The sequence below is a fragment of the Typopeltis vanoorti genome, chromosome 25 (genome assembly GCF_054136105.1).
Source record: "Typopeltis vanoorti isolate ZY-2024b chromosome 25, IOZ_Tvanoo_1.0, whole genome shotgun sequence".
Lineage (NCBI taxonomy): Eukaryota > Metazoa > Arthropoda > Arachnida > Uropygi > Thelyphonidae > Typopeltis > Typopeltis vanoorti.
The window spans coordinates 53,735,936-53,763,575 of NC_143573.1; the positions used below are offsets into that span (position 1 = coordinate 53,735,936).

General features: G+C 35.7%; 1 protein-coding gene across 3 annotated transcripts in view; it reads left to right on the forward strand.

Moving 5' to 3' along the window:
* LOC150092751 (short transient receptor potential channel 4-like) overlaps positions 1-27,640 on the forward strand; it is a 443,103-nt gene that overhangs the window by 86,233 nt on the left and 329,230 nt on the right. For all 3 annotated transcript variants that reach the window (XM_090414697.1, XM_090414698.1, XM_090414699.1), the window contains exon 3: positions 1,383-1,558. In XM_090414697.1, coding sequence (XP_090270823.1) covers positions 1,383-1,558 — 176 coding nt within the window. The remainder of the gene's footprint in view (positions 1-1,382; positions 1,559-27,640) is intronic.

The following is a 27,640-nucleotide window of genomic DNA, read 5'->3' on the forward strand; positions in this document are numbered from 1 at the left end:
CTCAGAAAAAATCAACAAAATCCTAAAAAAAAATGACTTAACCGCCTGTTACAGACCATATAGAAAATTGGCATCCCTTATCCGCTCCACTAAAGACCAACCACTTCCCCTAGACCTACCTGGTGTATACCAGGTCCCTTGCAGCTGTAAATTGTCCTACTTTGGAAAAACAGGCAGGACAGCAAATGTCAGAATCTCAGAACACAAGGACTACATCCGATTTCACCAGTACAGCCACTCTGGGCTTGCAGACCATGCTCTGGATACCCGCCACAGAATAAGGTGGAAGAAAGCCACAGTAATATACTGCAGCAAGTTCAAATATGAAAGACTATTCATAGAATCAGCCTCAGCCCTTAGGAACATGCCAAACCTCAACAAATTTGGGTGCATAAGACTGCCCCAAATTTGGGAAGCATATATCAGAAGAACTTCAGCCCAAATGCCAATATCTACCAATATAGTCCGTCGGGGGGGGGGGGGCACCATCAGGACTTTAGGAAAACGGTCGCTTCTTTTCTCATTTGCTGTTATGTAGTACTTGCATGCACCTGTTCTTTATTTTAAGTTCCCAAGAAGATGGCAACATGATGTTACCGAAATATCAGAAAGTATTTATTAAAATTGTTTTAATTTATATTTCTAGTGTACGCTGTCAATTCCTTAATTATTAGTTATCGTGGTTTGTAATTGTTTGATAAATCTGCATAGAAATGAACAACGACTATTTGTCCAATAGTTATCCAGCTATGTCGCACTAGTGAGACATCAGTGTGCACACGATCTCAGTCTTCCATAGAAGGAAGACTGTGATCATGTGCACCCTACCTGTGGAATTAATAACTTCCATAATTTTGACATTTTAAAGTGGTGGAGCTAATAAACCATATTTCAAGATATCTGCAACAACTGTAATATGATATGAAAATATCTGTGATTTTTATTGATTGCAAAGTCACAGGTACTACTGATACTACTGGTTTGTTGCCTACATTTATAATTGAAAGGAATGCTAAATTTTAGTTAGAGGAATTAGTGAAAATAAAGTTGTAGTTTTTTTTTTTCAATCCAAGTTCACCAACCACCTGAAATCTATCCATGGGTTTCTTGGGAATCCATGAACTCCATTTTAAGAATCTCTGCATTGGTGTAATGCAGCGATACTTAAAATAGATTACTGGTGGGAAATGTGAAGTCATCTTCAGAAAATGCATTGAAGTATAAGAGATGTTTGGATGTTTCATTAAGAGAAAAGGGATACCTTCCATAATGAGTCATTAGACTCTCTGAAGGTAGATGCATAATAATAACAATAATTACAATATTCATAGTTAAATATTGTTTCATTGTATTAATGTTTAAACCTTTTCTGTTCTTTTCAGATAATGCCCAAAAAGTTTATTGTAGCTTCCTGGAAAAGTTGTATAATAATGGAAAATATAGGACTTATACACAGCAGAGATGTAGCCTTTTTCTTCCAGCTCTGCTTGACATTGAAAATAAATTTTTTGATGTAATAAATACTGGTAATTTAACATCAGTACAGAGTTTTATACAAGTAAATATAATAATTTTTTATCTATTCAAATCTGTTATTACACGAAAATTGTACTTTACATAACTAAACAAGAATTTGGAGAAATGGCAATTTTACAGACATCACATAAACGGTACCTCTGTATTCTTCTTTGCGAATGGTTTAATGTTCTGCATTCAGTAGATTTTATAGCAATTCACAACGTTTTTAATTTTGAGAAATAATAATAATTATTATTATTATTATTATGTTTTTTTTTAATAATAAACACTTTATTATCTCTCAAATAAATTACACGTAATTACAAACATATGCCCTGTACAATTTAGATACCAATACTATATTTTACTACTTAGTTAAGGACAAACTTTAAATAATATCCTTATAATTTGCATAACACGCAACTGATATAAAATAGTCATTCATGTATTGCTATTATTAACAGGGCCTCCTTATCTATTGGGCTAAATGATATTGATATATATCATAATATATCATATCAATATATCATAATGATAATAAATGCCATTGATCCAAGGATACTTAAGAACCGAGTATGTTGAATGTTGAATTAAATAAAAATGTGCTATGTCGATATATTTTAAAATAAAAGTTTTTGCAATGAAAGTTATTTAATGAATTATATATATTATTTAATTATTGCTCAATCCAATGTGATTAAGGCACCAAATTTTTTTATCCCAGGGTGCTCAAACTTGTTAAGATAGCCCTGATTATTAATAATAATCACAGTGGTAATTTACCATATATAATTCACTGTTACATAAGTTAATTAATAATACATATTGCAGTGCATATTTTTTTCTTCAACATTTGAGAAAATGTCATTATACATAGTATTTACATTTCTTCTTCTTCTTCTTTGGCACTACAGTCCCATGTAGGGCCATGGCCTCCCATTTTTGGGTTTCATAACTCACTACGAGGTAGGGTCGTTACCCCCCACATTCAACCATGTGTAATTGTCTGTGAAGCGTTGTGTTCTTAAGACCAGTTTGCCTGCTTTGTTGGAGGAAAAACCCCAGATAAACTGGGGAGAAAAACCCTGCAGTCCATGCCCAAGACCGGCTAACTTGGCTATGTCTGAGAAAGTTCCTTAGCTCCTCATGTCAGCGACGAGAATCTAATGCAGGACACTCCTTTCCCAGGCATATGGTTGTGGAGTGCATAACCACTTGGCTAACCGCACGGATTAGTATTTACATTTAAAATATTATGTTTCTTACTGTTTACAACTATACAGTACAAAATAAATTCATTATTTATAAACATTTTAGTAATATTAATGTTTTATTACATTGTATTTTCATATATTACATAGTAATATTTTTGCATTATGCATAGTAATATTGATATATTATATAATAAAATTATTACACTAATATATATATACATAGTAATAGGCATTTTTACCTAATAATATTATTAAATTACATTTAGTAATTTTAATATTAGCATTAATTTAATTATGTTTTATGCAATAAATACTTTATTTTTGGTTCATTTAAAATAAGGTTTATAAAAGACTAAGAACATTATTTGAATAATTAAATATGTTTATGTGTGTGTATCTTACATAGAGTGAAGGAATGGAAATGATATAATAATGAATATGAGTTCCCTCCACTTCGCTCCAATAATAATAATTTTAGATTAGATTATATGCATAATAGGGTAATGTAATGTAAGAAATGGAAATGATATGTTTATGAAAATAAGTTAGATGCTAATATTTGCAGTAACAGAATGATGAAGCAGAGTAATCCACTGACTTCATTAGCTTTACAGAAGCCACTAGGATTAACGATTAATTAAACTTTCTTCTCTTTCTTTTTATTAGTGTTTGTTACTGTGATTAATATGTTTTATGTGAAATGCATGGTAACTGTTGTAGTTCCAAGTGTGCTGCTACAATTTCCATACTTCAGCTTTTAAAGTTCTATAATTGTTCAGATGTTTTACATTTAATAATAATAATTATACTACTACTACTACTACTACTAATAATAATAATAATTACTATTATTATTATTATTAACTTCTGACCTCCTTAAAGTCAGAGACTCATCATAAGGGGCACACACTATCACACAAAAAGCTCATCCAACTGTGCTTTAAACTGATTCAGTGTGTCTGCATTCACAGCACACTCAGTCAATGCATTTGACTCACCAACCATTCTTCATACAAAGAATCTTCTTTGCTTACACCCTCCTTATACAGTTTCCAGAGATGATCTCTTGTTCTACCTCCCCCCCCCCCTCCCAAAGTATTCTCTTCTTCCAAATTTCATGCTTAATCTCTTCATTCATCAATTTGATACATGCTTTATTCAGCTTTTTGTCTTTTACAATACATTTGCACATTGATGTTGTTAAATATCTTTTGGTGAATTCCCATGCAGCATTTATCTCCCTCCTGCTTAACTTCTCATTCCATACTATAGCTCCAAGCTTGAGCTTCTAAGCTTTATAGTTCCAGATATATCATTTCCTCACAGGCATCTTTATATAGCTGGCTAGCACCCAGGGGCTGGGTGGGCAATCACCTGGGTGGTGGAGAACAATCACTGAAATATGCTGCATCATTCTACTTTTAATCCTGTTGGTATATCATCTTTTGTCAACTATGTTTCACTGATCCCTGTAACCTTTGGACTGGCTGAGCTTATCAATGCCACTACTTCATCTTTTTTATCTTGATACTCCTGGTATTTGTATAAAGAAACATCAATGATTTGTCAGTATTTTTATACCTCTTATTATTTCCTCCAGACTCCATTTGACTCTACACTCCATCATTCCTTCCTCTGCCACTTTATAAAATGCATTTATAAAAATTTATAAAACGAATTTATAATTTCAAAATTATATTTATTTTTCAACATAATCTCCCTTCATTTATTCCAGCGATGCTCCAATGCTATTATCTTGTCCAGGTAGTAGCTCTCAGTAAGATCTGCAAAATACCCCTCTACAGCTGCAATCACCTCTTGATTCGAATAAAAACGCTGACCAGCGAGGCAGAGTTTTAGTTTTGAGAAGCGATAGAAGTCAGAGGGAGCCAAATCTGGGAATAGAGTGGATGTTCCAACAATTCATAGTGCAGAACCCTTAATTTTCCCATTGCCAAAACACCTTTGTGGGCAGGTGCATTGTCCTGATGAAAGATTTTTTTTTTTCCCTGCAAACCGGGTCTTTTCTCACGAATTTTTTCATCTGGTCTGGTTAAAAGATCAGAATAATATTCCCCAGTTATTGTTTTATCCTTTTCAGGATAATTAATAAACAAAATGCCTTTAGCATCCCAAAACCCCATGCCATGACCTTTCATTTTTGAAATTATGGATTCTACAACTGTGTTAAAATAACTCTTTTTATTATCCCGATGTTTCGATCTTCATATCAAGATCATCATCTGGAGCATATATAAATATACAAGACAAGCTGTGTTACATTTCAAACCGTAAGCTAGAGTAACAATGATTTGATCGCATGCTACTCACTGGCATGACCTCTAGTGAAAAAAAAAAAAAAATTACATCAAGCTAGATTTAATTTATGATTACATGAATGAACATTCTTGCTTACAGATGGTTTTCCTTCCAGAAACAGTGATGTCCTATTTCTATAATTACAATTGTTATTTTTGATTTTAAAAAAATAATAAAAAAATTATTTATAAATTACAACATGAATAAGCATTCTTTCTTAGATTTTTATATTCGTGGGATGAATATATGCCCTCCATATGTATGGGATTTTTAGACCTTCATTATTGTTTAGATTGGGATGGTTGATAATGATCTCACAAGCTTTCTTAAATTTGCGTTCATACCATGTTTTGGCATGATGTAGACAACTAGTGCTTTTCCAGTCAATTCTATGTAAAGTGTTCAGGGCATGATCAGAAAGGCCAGCTTCACCATAATTATTATATTTGATGTGTCGTTTATGTTCTTTTTGTCTGATTGGAATTATGCGTCCTCTTTCTCCTATGTATGGTGTTGCAGGTGCAGTAAATGCGGGCCAGCAGAGGGAGTGGGTCTTTGTATGAGTTGAGTAAGCTTTTTAATTTTGTAAGAGGTTTAAAGGTGGCTTTGAGGTTATTTTTGTAGTACTCTGTTTATTTTGTCTGATGTCCCTTTAATGTAGGGAATGGTTATAGTTTTACTGTAGTCTGGTTTGTCTTTGTTTTTTATTGAGGTCTTGTAGAGAATTTTGTTAATAGTGTTTTGGCTGTATCCATTTTTTTGAAAAGTATTGCTGATCACTTTAAATTTGTTTTTCAGTGCCTGTTCACTGGAGCAGATCTTCAGAGCCCTGTTTTTTAGGGTATTGATGACACCTTGTTTTTGTGTTGGGTGGTGATAGGAGTTTATGTGTATATATTGGCCAGTATGTGTCGGTTTCCGGTAAACTGTGAAGGAAAGATTGCCCGATGGAAGATGTGACAAGTGTATCTAGAAATGGCACTAGTTGTCTACATCACACCAAAACATGGTATGAACGCAAATTTAAGGAAGCTTGTGAGATCATTATCAACCAACCCAATCTAAATAATAATGATGGTCTAAAAATCCCATACATATGGAAGGCATATATTTGTCCCACGAATCCTTCCTCTCTAAGAACAACTATAAACAGGACTTTAAAAAATCCACGATTCTAAATCTAAAATAACAACTTTAATACTAAAAATAGGACATCACTGTTAAAGAAAAAAATCTAAGAAAGAATGCTTATTCATGTTGTAATTTATAAATAATTTTTTTTTTAAATCAAAAATAACAATTGTAATAATAGAAATAGGACATCACTGTTACTGGAAGAAAAAACCATCTGTAAGCAAGAATGTTTGTTCATGTAATCATAAATTAAATCTAGCTTGACGTAATTTTTTTTTTTTTTTCACTAGAGGTCATGCCAGTGAGTAGCATGTGATAAAATCATTGTTTCTCTAGCTTACGGTTTGAAATGTAATGCAGCTTGTCTTGTATATTTATGTATGCTCCAGATGATGATCTTGATATGAAGATCGAAACGTTGGGATAATAAAAAGAGTTATTTTAACACGGTTGTAGAGTCCATAATTTCAAAAATAAATGCTGATCACCGTGTAACATAAAAGAAAGGACCATGACCTTTCCTGCTGATGGAACCGACGTTGTCTTCTTTGGCACTGAACAACCAGCTTCTGTCCACTGTTTTGACTGCTGTTTGGATTCTGGTGTGTAATGGTGAATCCAAGTCTCATCCATAGTAATAAATCGATGTACGAAATCAGTTTTATTCTTGTTTAAACACAGCTTTTTCATTTACAATTCTTCATGCAAAATATATCCTACATATTCTTTCAAAATGCCTATAAGTCTCAGCAATTTCACACACTTTGACTCGCTAGTCATCCAATACCATATGGTGCACTTGATCAATGATTTCTGGTGTTGTTAACACTTTCTGGACGTCCTTCACGTGGATCATCTTCAAGGCTGGTACGGCCACGTTTAAACTCGGCATCCCATCAATGAATAAAATCAGTTTTATTCTTGTTTAAACACAGCTTTTTCATTTACAATTCTTCATGCAAAATATATCCTACATATTCTTTCAAAATGCCTATAAGTCTCAGCAATTTCACACACTTTGACTCGCTAGTCATCCAATACCATATGGTGCACTTGATCAATGATTTCTGGTGTTGTTAACACTTTCTGGACGTCCTTCACGTGGATCATCTTCAAGGCTGGTACGGCCACGTTTAAACTCGGCATCCCATCAATGAATAAAATCAGTTTTATTCTTGTTTAAACACAGCTTTTTCATTTACAATTCTTCATGCAAAATATATCCTACATATTCTTTCAAAATGCCTATAAGTCTCAGCAATTTCACACACTTTGACTCGCTAGTCATCCAATACCATATCGTGCACTTGATCAATGATTTCTGGTGTTGTTAACACTTTCTGGACGTCCTTCACGTGGATCATCTTCAAGGCTGGTACGGCCACGTTTAAACTCGGCATCCCATTTCTTAATTGTCAAAAACAAAGGAGAAGAGTGCCCATAAACTTTTATGAGCTTCGAATGAATTTCTTTTGCTGTTATACCTTCTTTTACAAAGAATTTTATGACTGCGTGATACTCAATTTTATCCATTTTATTTTATTTTATCAAGAGATACTGACAACACTTTTGCTTCAGACAGCTGTATAAAACAAACTACTTAGAAAGAAAAAAAAAATCTTGCCGATTGTGTTGCCATCTATGGTCAAGGCGGAGAACCTTTCGATCACCCTCGTAAACTTACATCTTCATATTCAGCTTCAATTTTGGAAAGAAATTATTCTTTCTGAAATTTACAGTTGAAATAACTAAGTTCACAACATGTTAGAGATCCAGTATCATTTCTTTCTTATTCTGTCTGTAAGCTCAACATTTTTACCACTTTTATTTGTTGATCTGTCACTTGTGACTGCTACCAGGTTTTTAATGTTTAATCCTAACTTTTTGATAGACTGGCAGAAATTTTCAAAAAGGATTTGAATTTTCAACTGGTATAAAATTATCATATATTCCATAGTTTGAAGATTATGAGTTGGGCTGAGTCATTTACGTTAGTACAGTCATTCAATACCACTAAAATATTTAATTTCTTTTATCTTTTCCAAAAGTTGATCAAACCAACTGTTTCCAATGTCTTCTGCTCTTTGCATAATTGTTTGTCGAAACTAAATGATGTCTTGTATCTGTGTTCATTTCGCTGGAGAGATTAGTTTCACAACTTTTAACAAACAATATGTAATAAATTCATCATACCTGCTTACAAAAGCAATCAAATCTGCAGCTTGACAACACTGACATGCATTTACTGCAGATAAATTTTCGTATTTTAAATTAAATTAATTTAAGTTTTAAATCAGTTCAATTTTCATTACTTATACAGTGATTTATTTGGATTTTGTTAAAGCATTTGATTGAGTACAGCATAATAAACTACTGTTGAAATTCAACAGGATGGAGATGGGTAGTTATTTGGTAGTTTGGGTACAAAGCTGCTTGACTAATAGGAGTTAGAAAGTTGTGTATGGACGTGCTGCATCCTGAAAAAGGAAGGTGATGATTGGAGTGCCATGGGATTCTCTTCTGGTGACCACTGTTGTTTATCTTATATATCATTGATATAGTTCACAGTGGAAAAGAAGATATTCTGTTGTTTGCTGATGATACTAAATTAGGAAGAGCAGTGTCACAAAGTTCTAATGTGTTGTTGTTGTTACAAGTGGATTTGAATATGTTGGTGCTTTTGGCTGAAGAATGGGGATATCGTTTCAGCCTAGCTAAGTGTAAAATCATGCACTTTGGACAGAGAAGATGAAATAAAATTTATCGTATTGGAGGAACTTTTCTTCAGCAGGAGGCAAGGGATCTGAGGATTTTGATGGATAGGGAACTGAAGTTCAGAGGATGCATTGCAAAAATTGTAAGAGTTACCCAAAAAATTGCTACTATAATGCAAATAATGCTGATGTATATATAAGGTGGAGAACATTCGCCTGTATAAGGTACCAATTAGTCCTTGTATGGATTTCTGTGCACAGAAATCCATACGAATCATCACCTGGCTATCTTGTGGTTAGAAAACATTAGCGATTGTGCAGATGCAAATTACTAAGACTCAGGACTAAATGTCTAAGGACTCTGGAATATTGAGTATCAGGACAGACTGAGGGAATGTGGTCTTCAGAGCTTATTATTATTATTATTATTATTATCCAAGACCTCATGGAGTCAAAGACTCATCTGAGAGGTCCTTTTATCACACACACATCTCATCATACCGAGCCTCAAACACACTCGAACTCCTTGCAGACACCACACTCTCAGGCAAGGCATTCCAATCATTCACAACTCTGCACGAAAAAAACCTGCCTCTCACTCCCCTACTCACACCCTCTTTATACAGTTTCCAGGGATGACTTCTGGTTCTCCCCTGATCTCCCACTATTCTCTGTAGAACTTCATCATCATCATCATCATCATCATCATCATCAAATTCCTGTCATGTACCCTCAAGGGGTGTACAGGATATGACAGTACTACATGAAAAAAATTACATCATTACTAACTTCCTATCTACAATTTTCCTCCAAATCAGTCTGTTACTTGTCAAGACTCCAACATTATCAGATCTTATATTTCTATCGTCTAAGGCACTTTGTACCGTATCAATCCACCTATATCTTGGTCTTCCTCTGGGTCGTTTTCCTGCCAACCTGGCAGAGAACACTTGTTTTGCTAATCTTTCCTCTCCCATTCTATTTAAGTGACCATACCATCTGAGATTAGCTCTGCTAACGCATTCCTGGATGCTGACAATGTCAAGTTCTTTCCTAATATCCTCATTTTTAATATGATATTGCCATTGATGCCATCTGTTCACGCCTCTAATCTTTCTCAGGACTCTCATATCTGCGGTCTCTAGTCTTTGGTCAAGTGTTTTACTTCTGACCCAGCTCTCAGATCCATAAGTTAAAATTGGTTTGAACACAGTCTTGTATACAGCTAATTTAGTGTTCCGACTAATTTCTTTCTTATTCCATATGAATTTATTCAATTGACTTCCCACGATACCAGCTTTGCTGATTCTGTTGTCTATTTCTATATTTAGTTTACCATCTTCAGTAAAAATTGTGCCTAAGTAGCTGAAATGTTTTACTTGTTCCACAGGTTCTCCATTCACAACACAGTTGACATTTTCAATGATTCTGCCTATTTTCATTGTCTTTGTCTTTTTATTGCTGACCTTCATACCATATCTATTACAACAGCTATTCAATTTAGTCAGAGAATCTTGCAGACTTGTAGCGGATTTATTTAGAAGTATAACATCATCCGCATAAAGCAAAGAGCTGACATTAACATCTCCAATTTTGATATCAGGTTGAATACCACATTCCTTCATAATGTGATCCATATAGATAATGAATAACAGAGGGGATAATGTACATCCTTGTCTCACACCAGATTTAACATTAAACCATCTTCCTGTACTTCCTTCAATTCTAACTGCTGACTTGCAACTCAAATAAAGACTAAGTATTGCTTGATATAATGCCCCATTGACACCATATAACTGCAGCGTATTGAATAGCTTCTCTCTTGGCACCTTGTCATATGCCTTTTCCAAATCGACAAAACTTAAATACAGATCTTTGTTATATTCCCATGCTTTCTCGACTATTTGTCGTAAAGTGAAGATCTGATCCTGACAGCCTCTATTTGGCCTGAATCCAGCTTGTTCTTCACCAAGCTTTTCTTCCACAATTTTTCTCAACCGTTTCTCAAGTATACTTGCATAGATCTTGCCAGGAACACTCAATAGGGAAATACCTCTGTAATTCTCACATTCAGTTTTATTTCCCTTTTTATATATGGGTACTATGAGAGCTCTACTCCAATCATCGGGAATTCGTCCCTCTGTCCAGGCTTTCTGAACTATGCAGTGCAGCCACTGTAAGACTCTTATACCACCATACTTCAGCATTTCTGGTCGAATATCATCTACTCCTGCTGCCTTTCCACATTTCAAGCCTTTGATGGCTTTTTCTACTTCAAGTATGGATATGTATTCCTGACTGCATGCCTGGTCAGTGTTTTTTACCACTGTGCTGTCATCACTGCTTGTTTCATTTAGCAGTTTTTCAAAGTAATTACTCCATACTTCAAGGATATCTTTTTCTCCTGTTTTCATTTCACCTTTATCATCTCTAATTCCTTTTACAGCACTCTTTCCTCCATTCCTAAGCTTCTTCAACAACCTCCAGAATATTTTGCCACCTTCTTGATATTTATTTTCTATATTCTTGCCAAAGTCCTCCCATGACTTTTGTTTAGCTAGTTTTACACACTGTTTAGCTTTCTTACATTTGTCTCTGTATTCTGTAAGAGTAAAAGCTGACTTATTTGCCAGGAACTTTTGATATGCTTTCTTCTTTTCCTTCACTGCCTCTTTGACTTCCTGTGTCCACCAGGGAGTTCTAATTTTTTTATCCTTGCACACAACCTCACCACATGCCTCTCTGGCAGAATCAATCAATGTTTCCTTCAGAGTTTGCCACTGAATCTCCAAGGTTTGATTCCTGTTCTCAAACTCTTTCATTTTCTTTTCAATAATATTTCTGTATTTTAGTCTACAGTTCACATCTGAGAGCTGCTCAACTTTTATTCGCTTTAAAACTTTCTTACATGTTATTCTTTTCAATATGAAATTCAATTTTATCCTGCTGAAGACTAAATAGTGATCACTTCCAATTTCAAATCCTCTGTACACTCTGGTGTCCTGCACCAGGGAGAAAACATCACTATCAACAATAACATAGTCAATGAGACTTTTCTTATTCCTAGCCTCTTCTCTCCATGTGAATTTGTGCACATTTTTATGTTGGAACATGGTGTTAGTAATAACCAGTCCATGTCCTGAGCAGAAATCCAACAGATATTTGCCATTATTATTAGCTTTGCTCTTTTCTCCAAATTTTCACACCCTCTTTATACAGTTTCCAGGGATGACCTCTGGTTCTCCCCTGATCTCCCACTATTCTCTGTAGAACTTCTCCACCATTAATCTTATAACAACCCCTTACCAACTTGTAGGTCTCTATCATATCTCCCTCTTCCTTCTCTCCACCAGACTGCAAATTACATCTTCTCAATCTTTCCTCATACTCAACATTCCAGAGGTCATAAACTACCTTAGTCAGTTGCCTTTGGACCCTTTCCAACATCTCTTCATCCTTCTGAAAACTCAGTGACCACATCTGGACACAATAGTCGATGTGTGGCCTAATCAAAGCTTTATACAATGGAACAAGAATTTCCCTACTTCTACACATCAGTGTCTTCCGCATCATTTCCAGAAGACTTTGTGTTGTCTTCACAATTTTGGTGATGTCTCCCCAAAATTTTAGATCCTTATCCACTATCACCCCCAGATCTCTTATTTCCTCTACCTCCAACAATATATTTTCACCAAGCATAAATTCTGCATCCCATCTTTATTTTCCAAATTTTAAAACCTTACATTTTGCAACATTGAACTCACATCCCCATTTCCGTGCCCAATCACTCAATTTATTCAAGTCTTTTTGCAAGGCCACAACATCTTCACTACTCTTTATGGTTCATCCCAACTTTGCATCATCTGCAAACAACTGAATATCTCCATCCAAATCTTCGCCAATATCATTAATATACAAGTTAAATAGTAATAGCCCTAAAACAGACAACTGAGGCACTCCACTAGTGACTTTCCTTTTCCTGGATATCGCATCCCCATACACAACTTGTTGATACCTATCAGATAGCCAGTCTCCAATCCGATGCACTAATCTAATATCCAACCCCATCTGCTCTAGTTTGACTGTCAACTTATCATGAGGTACTCTATCAAAAGCTTTTGCGAAATCCAAGTATATTACTGTGTATCCTTCTCCTCTGTCCAAGGAAGCAGTCACTTTATTGTAATAAGTAAGTAGATTATTAAAACATGACCTCCCTTTAGCAAATCCATGCTGTCCATCAAAGATTATACCATTGTTGTCAACCCAACTCTGGATCGTAGTTCTCACAAGCTTCTCCAACAATTTAAACACAACACCTGACACACAGATAGACCTATAGTTTGATGCTTGAGTTTGATCACCTCCTTTATGAAGTGGCACAATCTTGCCCTCCTTCCACTCTTTAGGAACTTGACCAAGTGCAAGACTCGTATTAAAAAAATATGTCAAGGCAGGTGTCAACTCTCTCTGGCACATTCCTTCAGAATACGTGGGGATATATTATCAATTCCCACAGCCTTATTTACATCTTGTTTGCTCAACTCCCCATACACCTCTTGCTCACTTACAGTCAGTCTCTCTTCCCCATCATTAACTGCTCTCAATCACTGCATGAAGTCACATTCACAAGATTGAAAGATCTTTATGAACTGCTCATTAAGTATCTCCACCACACATTCTGCAACAGCTGTCTTTATACCATTTCCTCCAATCAATGTCATCCTTCCATAATCATTCTTTCTTTTGCTGGCTACATATCGAAAGAACTCCCTAGGATTATTTTTGGCTTCATTAGCTAACTGCTGTTCATACCTCTCTTTAGCTACTCTCACCAACCAAGTTAACCAACACCAACCTGGTCTTTGTAGACCTCATGAAATTGGTTACTTCCACTTCTCTTATGCTGCCTCCACAATGCCATTTTTCTCTGTATCTCATGCTTAATCTCCATATTCATCCATCTCACACCTACCTTATTTAACCTTCTCACCCTTGGAATACATTTAGACATTGCATCTACTAGATAGTTTTTGAAAATCCCCCAAGCTGCATTTATCTCTTTTCCAGCTAACTCCTCATTCCATGCTACACCCGCAAGCTGTCTCCTGAGCCCTTCATAATCATCCCCCTTTTAGTTCCACATATACTTGGTGGTGTGTATAAGATTGAGGTGTATAAGAGTTGTTGAGAGGAACTTATCAAATAGATACAGAGGAATTATTGCATAAGATAATGGGTGATGGAAGAATGAGAAGTCACCTATGGAAATTGTACAAAGGTAATCTAAGTAAAGAGATGAAGAAGTGTTTTTTGATTGGAGGGTGACAAACATGTGGAAAGGATTGCCATTTATTCTTGGGTAGTGAATGCTCTATTGAATTTGTTCAAGACAAGGTATTATAGTCATTCTGGTCTGTGAATGTTCATCCTTCTGCAGTGAGTCTTATGACTCCATGGGGGTTTGGAAGTAATATTAATACTGAGACTAATACTAATTCCTTGAATGATCCATTTTCGACATATTTTTCTGTTTTCTTAATTCTTTTCGCAACATTCCTTTATGTTGATTATAAGATTTATTCTTGGAATCATAATGTCATTTTAAATTATATCCTTGTAAAGCTGACGCAGTCTTCATATATACTATGTTTGATTAAAAAACATGACACCCTACATTGACTTTATTCTTATGGAACATTTTTAAGGATGATTTTTTTAATTTATTGCAAAGTAATAATAATTCATGTACAATGAACAAGCTTTAGAAAATAGTAGAATTTCACAGTACGAAAAGATTGATACATATATGACTGTATTTAGAATACATATAATTGCACTGGATTATATTTACACATTTGATGCAGTTGAGTTTGTTGCTTGCATACATATACACATACTGGACACTGAATTAAAAACTTTTATTTTACATATTGTTATACATCTGCCAATGCAAATCCTTTTAAATTCCCTGTGCATAGTTCAGTGAGATGTGGGTCAGAAACAGCCTTCATTAAATGCATTGGTCAATTGTTGCACACAGGAAGTTCTGTTTGTCTGTATAAGCCTTCTCAAATGATGGTGATCTCATTTCTGACAGACTGTCTTTAGTTTCTTAGATTATCTGCACAATAATCCATATAAGGCCTGATTAAGGCCTTATACAATGGTATCATAACCTCTCTACTTCTGTGTCAGGGTCCTCTGCATCATTGCCTTTATCCGATGTGACATATTCACAACTTGTGCAATGTAGCCAATGAATTTCAGCTCCTTCTCCACCATCACTCCTAGATCTCTCATCTCCTCTACTTCCATTAAAGTTTCTCCACCAAGTGTATACTTTGCATCCCATCATTGCTTACCAAATCTCAAAACCTTACACAGGGCTGTCACCAAGATTAGATCACGCCCTTAGGCAAACAATTAAATATTGTCCCTGATGGATTATAAGACAAAAATATAAGAAAATCTCCAATTGTTATTTTGTGTTTATTTGAAGAGAAATATTAATGCAAAATGATTACATAATAATATTAATTAAATGTTTGCTCTACATGGATATTGCACAATAATACTGTTTATAAGCTCTTCTAAATTTAAATTATAAGCTATGTCCACCTCCTTGGATGTAGTTGCTAGACCAACCAATCTTTCTTGGGTCATTGCTGTTCGCAAATAATTTTTAATCAATTTAAGCTTGGAAAAACTTCGTTCTGCACTTGCTACACTAACAGGAATTGTTAGCATATCAACGGTGCTACGAATGAGAGCGCCTTATTAAACTGCGCTTGAGGCAGGCTGTCTCTATGCTACACCCTGATGATGGTACTGAACTTACATTTTGTAAAATTGAACTGACAGTTCCGCTTACCTGCCCATTCATGCAATCTATTCAAGTCCTCTTGTAAGGCCATAATATCCGCTTGACTTTGCATTGCTCTCCCAAGCTTTGAATCATCTGCAGACAGCTGCATATCACTAGTTAAACCCATCCCAATATCATTAATATACAAATTGAACAACAATTGCTCCAAAATTGACCCCTGCAACACACCACTAGTGACCTGCCTCTTTAAGGATACTGCACTCCCATATACAACTTTCTGATCCCTATCTGACAGCCAGCCACTGATCCAACTCAGAAGTCTGTTATCCACTCCCATCTGTTTCAATTTATATAAGAGCTTGTTGTGTGGCAGTCTATCAAAAGCCTTTGAAATATCCAAATACACCCCTGTATATGCATCTCCCCTGTCCAAGGTATTTTTCATAATTTGTATAGTACATAAGTAAAGTTAGTAAAACATGATCTTCCCTTAACAAACTCATGCTGATAACCACAAAGAATACTATTGTTTTCAACCAAATCTGTATTCTGTATTCTACTCTCTCTCTCTCTCTCTCTCTCTCTCTCTCTCTAGTACTTTCACTACAACTCCCTTGGAACCTGTGCTGTTGTAAGAATCTTATTAAACACTCATGCCAATGCTACTGCCAATTCCTTGGAATTGACAGTAGCATATATTGGAAGTAACATATATAATCAAGACCACTTGATATTAGCACTCTCTATGTTCACTGGGCATCTACAGATGCCGTATGGTCACTCCGTTGCTCGGTGATGTTCCACACCAGGCCTCGCCATGTAGTCCTGTTGTTTGCTTTTCTGGCAGCCTCAACTCTCTGAAGATCAGTCACTCCACACATGCCATCCATCCATTTCATTGATGGTCTACCCCTGCCTCTTTTTCCAGGAACTTTACCTTCTATTACTGTTCTGAGAAGTCCTCCTTCCATCCTTTCTATGTGTCCAAAATATTTTAATTTTCTTCTGTCAATATCCTTAAGGAGCCTTAAAGTTCTACTAATCTTTTCTAACACCCATTCATTTGTACACCTTTCAGTATATGATATCCTCAACAGCCTTCTGTAACACCACATCTCAAAAGCAGATATCCGTTTCTTATCTGACTTCTTTAGGTTCCAAGTCTCGCATCCGTAAGTCGCTGTTGGAAAAACAACTGCATCTAAAATCCTCAACTTTGTTCCCATGGAGATAGATCCATCCTTCCAGATTTTAGATAGGTCTTTGACTGTTGTTTTAGCCATTCCTACCCTTTTTCTGACATCTTCTGAACAGCAATTCTTCACATTAATAATGGATCCCAGGTACTCAAACTTGCTGACTTCCTCAATTCTTTCTCCATTAAGATACACTTGTTTCTCAAAAGCTTCTCTGTTTGTTTTTCCTTTGAGAACCATGAGCTTTGTCTTGCTAGAATTGAGTTGAAGTCCTCTGTTATTACTGATTTTGTTAACTTTGTCAAGAATTAGTCCTAGTTCTTCCATGTCATTACAAAGGAGTACTGTATCATCAATGTACCTCAGATTACTGATCAGTCTCCCTCCTATCCTAATTCCTGTCCTGAGCTCATCCAATGCTTCACACATGATGTCCTCTGCATATATACTAAACAAGTGAGGAGAAAGTAAACATCCTTGTCTAACTCCTTTTCCAACTTGAAGCCAGTCAGTCAATCCAACACCTGTTCTTACTGTGGCTTCTTGCTCCTTATACAAGTTGTCTATCAACCTGATAGTGTGTTGAGGAAAACCCATTCTTTTCATTACTTCCCACAGTTTCACATGCTCAACACAGTCAAAAGCTTTAGAGCAGTCTAAGAAACACATTACCAGAGGGAGTCTGAATTCTTTATATTTTTCTATGATCTATCTAAGGCAAAAGATCTGATATCTGGTGTGCTTACCTGTCTTAAAACTTGCTTGTTCCTCAGGCATCTCTGCCTCAACTTTGGCCTCAATCCTATTTAGCATGATCTTTAATAAAATTTTGCTTGCATGAGATATCAAACTAATAGTTCTATAATTCTTGCATGCCTTCATATCACCTTTCTTGTGTAGTGGTATGAAAACTGACTTCTTTCAGTCTCTAGGCCATGATCCTGTCTCCCATATCCCATACCCCTGATATTAGCAAGATATAAAAAAAATATTTACCATAAATCCTGTCCCCTCCCCCTACAAAAAAAAAAAAAAAAAAAAAAAAAAAAAAAAAAAAGCTAATTACTTAGGCATGAAACAAATGAACAAGCTCATTATGACCAATCCAATAATCAAGTAACTTTAATCAAATGCCCTGAGAAAGTTTGGCAGTACACTTGGGGAAGAGTTCTGTTTTACTATATCATGAATGTTTTGCTAAGTCGCCTTTAATGTGGCAATAACCATGTATGAAGCAATTCAAATATAAGAATATTAAACTGATTTTATTATTTGGGAAAAAAAAACGTTTTTTTTAATTTTAAATAGTTTAAAGTAAATAGGATGATAAATTAGTAAATTAAAGTAAAAAGAGTGTTCTTAAAGTTCAAAGCCATATTACTGAGAGCAGATCTTCACATAGCCTTTAAAGGAATGCAGAGAACTGACCAGGACGTCTGACCTAATGTCCAATCCTCACCTCCTCATGGTGCACCCTGTTAGGTATCTACTTGGATACTGAATGAATGAGGATGGGCTAACAATTTGGGATGTAGCCGACCAAATTGTAATCTTATTGGCTTAAACCCAAATAAAATGATGGTACAACATGACAGAATTTCATGCCATCTGTGGCTTTTCTTGGTTAAACAAAGCTCCCATTGTTTAATTGAGAACCAGGGTGAATAGCAAAAAGTCAGCTACTGTAACAAATCCTGAAACACATCCCAATGCAACATCACCAGAGTTCAAGATCGGTACTATCAGCATAAGAAAACTGAATGGCAAAGAAATGGAGCTAAGTGAGGAATTGGATAAGTACCAGATCGACATAATAGGAGTGACTGAAACATGGTAAGATCCTTCTGAGCAATAAATACAAAATGTTATATTCAGGCAATGACATGCAAGGAAAAGAGGGAGTAGCTATAGTATTCAACACTAAATATGAGTCTAATCTTCTTGAATGACAGGTAATATCAAGTAGAGTGATGTGGGCAAATATCAGAATGGCGAACTGGGCAGTGAGACTTATTTGTGTCTATGGTCCAACAGAAGGTTCTACTAAGGTAGAAGTGGAGGACTTTTTTTAGGCTTTAGAGAAAGCAACTGACACAGTGAAAAAGGAAAAGGTGGTCCTTGCTAGGATCTAAATAACAGAGTAGGAAATGATTTTCAGACGTGCAAAAATATTTTGGGAAAATTTGGAGAAAAGAGCAAAGCTAATAATAATGGCAAACATCCTGTTGGATTTCTGCTCAGGACATGGACTGGTTATTACAATTATTATTATTATTATTATTATTATTATTATTATTATGTGACATCTCCAAGGAGTCCAAAGACTCATTGAGGGATTGCGCCTGCTCTACAACTGAACAATTACAGCGAACCACAACTACCATCATCATCTACACCAGTGCCATTTACTGCCCACCACCATTAGTATTTCTACAGACAATCACAAACATCCATGTCCACAGCGGGATTCGAACCCACAGCCTTTTGGCTAGAGAGCGGATACGCTAACCACTTGGCCAACCAGACCTTTCCAACATTAAAATTTGCACAAATTCACATAGAGAGAAGAGGCAAGGAATAAGGAAAGTCTCATTGACTATGCTATTGTTAATAATGATGTTTACTCACTGGTGCAGGACACTAGAGTGTATAGAGAATTTGAAATTGGAAGTGATCACCATTTAGTATTGAGAGGATAAAATTGAATTTCATATTGAAAAGAAGAACATGTAAGAAGAAATGTAGACTAAAATACACAAACGTTATTCAAGAAAAAATGAAAGAGTTTGAGAACAGAAACCAAACCTTCGAGATTCAGTAGCAAATCGTGAAGAAAACATTGAAAAAAAAATCAGAGAAAATAATTAGACCTCCATGGTGGACACAGGAAGTTAAAGAGGCAGCGAAGGAAAAGAAAAAAAGCATATCAAAAATTCCTGGCCAATAAGTCAGCTTGTGCTCTTAGAGAATACAGAGACAAATGTAAGAAAGCTAAACATTTTGTAAAACTAGCTAAACAAAAGTCATGGGAAGACTTTGGCAAGAACATTATTATTATTATTATTCAGGCCTCCATGAAGTCAAAAGACTCATCGTGGGAGATCCTTCCTAAGAACATAAAGTCTGTCAAGACTCATCGAGGGGAGGTCCCCACCCCCCCTAAGAAACACAAAGTCTGTCATACCACTCTTTAAACTCATTGACCGTTCTCGCTCCCACCACTCCATCAGGCAATGCATTCCACGGTTCAACCACCCTCCACGCAAAGAAACCACTCCTTACCCTCTTGCTCACAGTTTCCTTTCGTAACTTCCAGGGATGGCCTCTTGTCATCACTCCTTCCCGCTCTTCAACCAAGCGAAAGAACTCCCCAGTGTCAACCCTGTAACTACCTCTCAACAGTTTAAAAGTCTCAATCATATTACCTCTCCTTCTTCTATACACCAAACTCTACAGTCCACCATAGAAAATAAATATTTTCTATGGTGGGTGGCAGAACATAGAAAATAAATATCAAGAAGGTGGCAAGATATTCTCTAGGTTATTGAAAAAAGCTCCTGGAGGAAAGAGTGCTGTAAAAAGAATTAGAGATGATAAAGGTGACATGAAAACCGGAGAAAAAGATATCCTTGATGAATGGAGTAATTACTTCGTAAAATTACTAAATGTGGAATATGTACCATGAAAAGCCTGAAATGTGGAAAGGCAGCAGGAGTAGATGATATTCGACCAGAAATGCTCAAGTATGGCAGTATAAAAGTGTTCAGAAGGCTTGGACAGAGGGACGAATTCCAGATGATTGGAGTAGAGTCTCACAGTACCCATATATAAAAAGGTAAATAAAACTGAATGGGTCATGCATTTAGCCTAGTGACTCTGTGCTTCGCAACCATATGACTGAGAAAGGAGTCTCCTGGGTTCGATTCCCATCACCGACATGAGGAGATTACGGATCTTTCTCAGACATAGTCAAGTTAGCCAGTCTTGGTCGTCGACAACACTGTTTTTCTCCTCAGTTTATCTGGGATTTTTCCTCCCACAAGCAGGCAAACCGGCCTTGCGAACACATGCAGCTACAGCCATAGAATATACCAGAAGGCATAGGGCAAGTTCACCTTATTCTCGGGACGGGTATGACTTAGAATGGCTTAAGACTCTGTAATAGGCCAGTAGGCTTAACACGTAGAATGGAGAAGAAGAAAAAAATTGAATGTGAGAATTATGGAGGTATTTTCCTGCTGGGCATTCTTGGTATGATTTATGCAAGTATACTTGAGACAGTTGAGAAGGATTGTGGAAAGGAAGCTTGGTGAAGAACAAGATGGATTAAGACCAGATAGAGGCTCTCAGGATCAGATTTTCACTTTACGACAAATAGTTGAGAAATCATGGGAATATAACAGAGATCTGTATTTAAGTTTTGTAGATCTGGAAAAAGCATGTGACATTGTGCCAAGAAAAAAGCTGTTTAAAATGCTACAGTTGTATGGTGTCAATCGGGCATTATATCAAACAATATTTAGTCTTTATTTGAGTTGTAAGTCAGCATTTAGAATTGAAGGAAGTACAGGAAGATGATTTAACATTAAATCTGGTGTCAGACAAGGATGTACATTATCCCCTATGTTATTCGTTATCTATATGGATCACATTATGAAGGAAAGCGTATCCAACCTGATATCAAATTGGAGATGCTTATCTCAGCTTTACATATTTACTTTACATAGATGATGCTATACTTCTAAATAAATCTTGTACAAGTCTGCAAGATTCTCTGATAAATTATTATTATTATTATTATTATCATCATCATCATTATTATTATTATTATTATTATTCAAGCCTTCATGGAGTCAAAAGACTCAGCATGGGATGTTCTATTCACCAAATTCTTCCTAGGAAATACAAAGTCTATCATACCACTCCTTGAACTCATTGACCTTTCGTGCTCTCACTACTCTATCAGGCAATGCATTCCGTGGTTCAACCATCCTCCATGCAAAGAAACCACTTCTCACTCTCCTGCTCACAGCTTCCTTTTGCAACTTCCAGGAATGACCCTTTGTCATCACTCCTTCCCACTCTTCCACCAAGCAAAAGAACTCCCCAGTGTCAACCCTGTAACCACCTCTCAACAGTTTAAGTCTCAATCATATCACCTCTCCTTCTTCTATTCACCAAATTCTGCAGTCCACATTTCCTCAGCCGATCCTCATAACTAACATTGTACAGTCTTGACACCAGCTTTGTTATCTGCCTCTATACCCTCTCCACAGTTAATTTATCCCCTTCAAATCCTGGGGACCAAATTTGAGAACAATAGTCTAAATGTGGTCTGATCAGGGTCTTATACAATGGAATGATAACTCTTTTATCTCTGCAGGTCAGCATTCTTCTCAGTATTGCAGCAGTCCTCTGTGTTACCTTCACTGCCTTTGCAATGTTCCCTGAATTTTAGTTTTCTATCAATCATCATTCCCCAGATCTCTTGTCTCCCCTACTTTCTCCAGTACAACTCCTCCAATTGAGTATGCAGCCTCCTATTGATGTATCCCAAACTTCAAGACTTTACATTTTGCTGCATTAAACTGAACTGTTGTAATAAATTTAGTATGAGATTCAGCAATAACAAGACAAAGACAACGAAAATCAGCAGAAACATTGAAAATATGAACTGCATTGTGAATGGAGAACCTATAGAACAAGTAAAACATTTCAGCTGCTTAGGCAATTTTTAGTGATGATGGTAAATTAAATATGGAAATAGACAACATAATCAACAAACTGCTGTGTTATGACCTTTTTCTTGATTATTAGTATTAATAAATTAAAGACTTAATTCTGTATGTTAGTCAAGTAAATATTAGTTTAATATCCAATGTTTTACTGACTGATATCTGTCAGCATTTTCAAAGGAATACACTGATAAGCAATAGAAAATAACAAAAACTAGGAAAGTAACCGACAATTCTAAAAATTATATAAAGTTATCAATGTGCATGATACAGTGTTATAATACACGTGTCGCAAGCGCAACGTTTTATTTGTTAAGATATTTAATGTAATTTTCATGAAAGTTCATTTCTTTTTGGTTAAATGATCTGATTTAATGAAGAAAAAAATCAGACTATACTGAAATACAGTATAGTCTGAAGACTTCACAGAAGGCTTGCTCTAACCACTATTCACTCCATATCTATCAAGCCTTTTCTTAAACATTCACCGACAAAGCCCTTGCAGCTCCCTCTGGCAACCCATTCCATGTATTCCCCATCCATTCTTGAAGCAAAAAATCTAGCCATCATGCCCTCATTAACCATGCTGTTACAGGGATGTTACCTTGCTCTCTTTCTTCTTGTCATGCATTGAAATATTTCTTCTGCATAAATCTATAGAAGACTTTATTAACATGTATATTTCTATCACATTTCTGTTTCTGGCTATTAGCCAAATTTTGTTATCTATATACTTTCAATTTGTACTCAGAGAGAGTTGCATACACCTGTCACCATGTTGGTCGCTAATTTCTGGATCATCTGCTGTATCCCACATGACCAATTTTGTGATCAGTAGTTCTTCTGTGGCCATATCTGTGCCTTATAAAGAGGATAGAAACCTCCTTATTTTTATTTGTCGGTGTAGTTTTCAACTTCCTCTTCTCTATAACTCTGAAATCTCTAGCTTCATCAATTTCCTGCTGGCCAGTTATCAATGTGATACGTTTTTTAATCTTTGCTTTCCATTGCATAGCCTTAGCATGTTAAACTGCTTGTTATTCTTAGTCCCCAATGTCAGTGTCAGTCTAATTCACTTCATTCTATAGGATTTCTATAGCATTTTCTTAATTACTGCCTTCCACAGTTTTCCATAATCAGCAGACAACTTGATATTCTCTCTCTCTCTTTAGTCATTTCCTCTATCATTAAGTGGATTTAATAGCATCTGCCTAAGAACAAAGTCCCGTGAAACATACTAGTGATCATCTATTCTTCTTCTTCTTTCAGCTCTACAACTCTTTATAGGTTTTGGCTTGCTTCACAATATTTTCCAATTCAACTCTATTCAGTGCAGTACTTTTCCAATTCTTAACTTGAAGAATTCCAAGGTCTTTCTCACCCTCATCTAACCATCTCTTTTTAGGTCTTCCTCTTCTTCTTTGTCTAATTATTTTCCATTTATATATATTTTTAACTCCTCTACTTTCTTCCATCCTTTCTAAGTGGCCTATCCATGTTATTCTTTGTTCCTTAATAAATCTAACAATATCTTCTCCATTTATTAATTTGTTAATTTCACTATTTGTTCTTATTCTCTTGTCATTCTTCTCTTTAATCCCTGGAAGTTACGAAAGGAAACTGTGAGCAAGAGGGTGAGGAGTGGTTTCTTTGCATGGAGAGTGGTTGAACCATGGAATGCATTCCCTGATGAAGTGGTGAGAGCGAGAACAGTCAATGAGTTTAAGGAGTGGTATGATAGACTTTGTGTCTTGTTGGGGGGGGGAGGGAGATCTCCCCTCGATGAGTCTTGATAAACTTTGTGTTTCTTAGGAAGGACCTCCCACGATGAGTCTTTTCGACTCCATGGAGGCCTGAATAATTATAATAATAATAATAATTAATTCCATAAATTTTTCTCATTATTTTCCTTTCAAAAATTCTTAACCTATTCTCTTCTTTTTGGGGTAGAGTCCATGCTTCACATCTATATGTTATTACTGGTCTAATAATCCATTTATAAATAAATAGTTTAGAATTCTTATATATAACTTTACTACCCAGTAATCCTTTATGCATGTGATAGCATTTATTTCCAGCTATTATTCTATTATTTCTTTCTTCTGCTATGTTATTTGTTATTGTTATTAGGGATCTTAGATATTTAAAATGATTTACTGATTCAAAATTATAGCCATCTATACTATTTAGAGGCTATTCTATTTCCATTTCTTCCATATTGCATATATTTAGTTTTTTGTTAATTAATTTGTAAACCAACTTTTTATTATTATTTTGCATTTAAATCTAATTCTTTAAACTTACTTTCTAAATTTTTTTGGTACAACTAATTATTGCAATATCATTTGCATATGCACAAATCTGTATCTGTACAGATTTATTATTAATATAGCCTCTTATTATTGAATCTTCTTATCATATATTCAAGTGTCAAATTAAACAAACTTGCAAACTTGCTGTCTCACTCTGGAACTTATTTCGAATGCTGTTAACTCACTATGTATTTTAACCTTTCCTTAGATCATTCTAGTGTTATTTCAATCATTCTAACCAATTTTTGTGAGATTCCAATCTTTTAAGACTATTAATCATTTTTTGTCTATTTATTTTATCAAAAGTCTGTTTAAAATCAATATATAAATTATATAATTCTGTATTATATTCTATACATTTTTCATGTCTATTCCTTAAAACATAATTATATTATCAGTGATAGATCTTTTTGGTCTAAAACCAGATTGGTAATCTTCTAAAATTTCTTCAGTATATGCTTCTAATCTACTATTTATTAAACTTGATAAAATTTTATATGTTTCATTTAGCAATGTGATTCCTCTATAATAATTATTACAATTCAGTTTATCTCCCTTTTTTTTTTTTATGTATTGGTTGAATCACTCCAATCTTCCATTCCTCTGGTAATTTTTTTTCATTCCATATTTCAATTATTAATTGCTGGATTTTTGCTCATAATGGTTTTCCAGCATTCTTGATTAGCTCCCCTGTTATTCCATCTATGCCTGGTGCTTCCCTTTAAAATTTTTTATCTGTTTTATAATTTTACCTACTTCTTCATAATTATTATTATTATTATTATTATTATTATTATTATTCAGGCCTCCATGGAGTCAAAAGACTCATTGCGGGATGTCCTTTCTAAGAAACACGTCTATCAAGACTCATCTAGGGAGGTCCCTCCTAGGAAACACAAAGTCTATCATACCACTCCTTAAACGCATTGACCGTTCTCGCTCTCATCACTCCATCAGGCAATGCATTCCATGGTTCAACCACTCCTCACCCTCTTGCTCACAGTTTCCTTTCGTAACTTCCAGGGATAGCCCCTTGTCATGACTTTTTCCCGCTGTTCAACCAAGCCAAAGAACTCCCCAGTGTCAACCCTGTAACCACCTCTCAACAGTTTAAAAGTCTCAATCATATCACCTCTCCTTCTTTTATCCACCAAACTCTGCAGTCCACACTCCCTCAGCCAATCCTCATAACTAACATTGTACAGTCTTGACACCATCTTTGTTATTTGCCTTTGTACCCTTTCCACAGTTAATTTATCCCCTTCAAATCCTGGGGACCAGATCTGAGAACAGTAGTCTAAGTGTGGTCTGATCAGAGTTTTATACAACAGAATGATAACCATTTTATCTCTGAAGGTCAGTGTCCTTCTCATGCAGCAATCCTCTGTGTTACCTTCACTACCTTTGCAATATGTCCCCTAAATTTCAGATTTCTATCAATCATCAACCTCAGATCTCTTGCCTCCCCTACTTCCTCCAGTTTAACTCCTCCCATTGAGTATGCAGCTTACTTCTTCATAAGTTGGTTATTTTATTTTTTCTTCATTCATCCTAAATTCCCCTCAAATTCCTATCTTCATCTTCATTATCATTAATTTCTTCTTCTGATAACAATCCTTCAAAATACGGGCGGTCCCATTATGGACGACCTGACTTACAGTATTCTGTACTTACGAAAAGGCTTCCAAGGCTCCCCATAAGGATAATTAATAATTTAATAATTAAATTAATAATTTGATAACTAGTTTCTTCCATGCATGTAAATAAATCTGCATTGTGAGTGGGTGTGTGACTCTTTATGCTGGATCACACTTGCTATGCTTGAAGATTGGTTCTTGAACTGTTTTATTTCTGCTGTGAAATGTTATTGTTCAAAAAAGAAAATTCCCTTTAAAATTCTGCTTGTGCTGGACAATGCTCCTGGACATCCAACATCTTTAGATGACCTTCATCCTAAAGTAAAGGTCTATTAAATTATTTCAGGAAATTACAACGTATACTGGAATATTAATTAAAAGAAACTTTAATAAATACTTCCATATTTCAACAATGTCACATTGCGATCTTCATGGGAACATAAAACTATGATATGTGCATGCTGGCACTACCAAGAGCAAACGAGGCAGAAGAGAGAAAACTAATGTTGTTCCTAGAGTCCTAAAGGTGTCCCTAGCAGGCTATATTGGGTTGTCTTGACTGTTGGGCTGAAGTTCTCATGATGCAAGTTTCCCAAATTTGGGGCTGTCTGATGCACCCGAATTTGTTGAAGTTTGGAAAGTTTTTTAGAGCTGAGACTGATTCCATGAATAATCTTTCATATGTAAATTTGCTACAGTGTAGTAAAGTGGCTTCCAGTGTATTCTGTGGCAGGTATCCAGAGCATGTATTATTGACATTCTTTGTCTCAATTTTGCACCAACCATGTGGTCAGAGTCACAGTTTGCACCTCTAAATGCTTTTACATCAATGATTTGTTAACCACTTGGCCAGCCTAGCTGGCCGAGTGGTTAGCGTATCCGCTCTCCAGCCAAAGGGCTGCGGGTTCGAATACCGCCGTGGGCATGGATGTTTGTAATTGTCTGTGGAAATAGTAGTGGTGGTGGTTGGCTGTAGATGGCGTTGGTGTGGTCAGTTGGTGGATTGAGTGTGGAGACAGAGTTGTAGAGCAG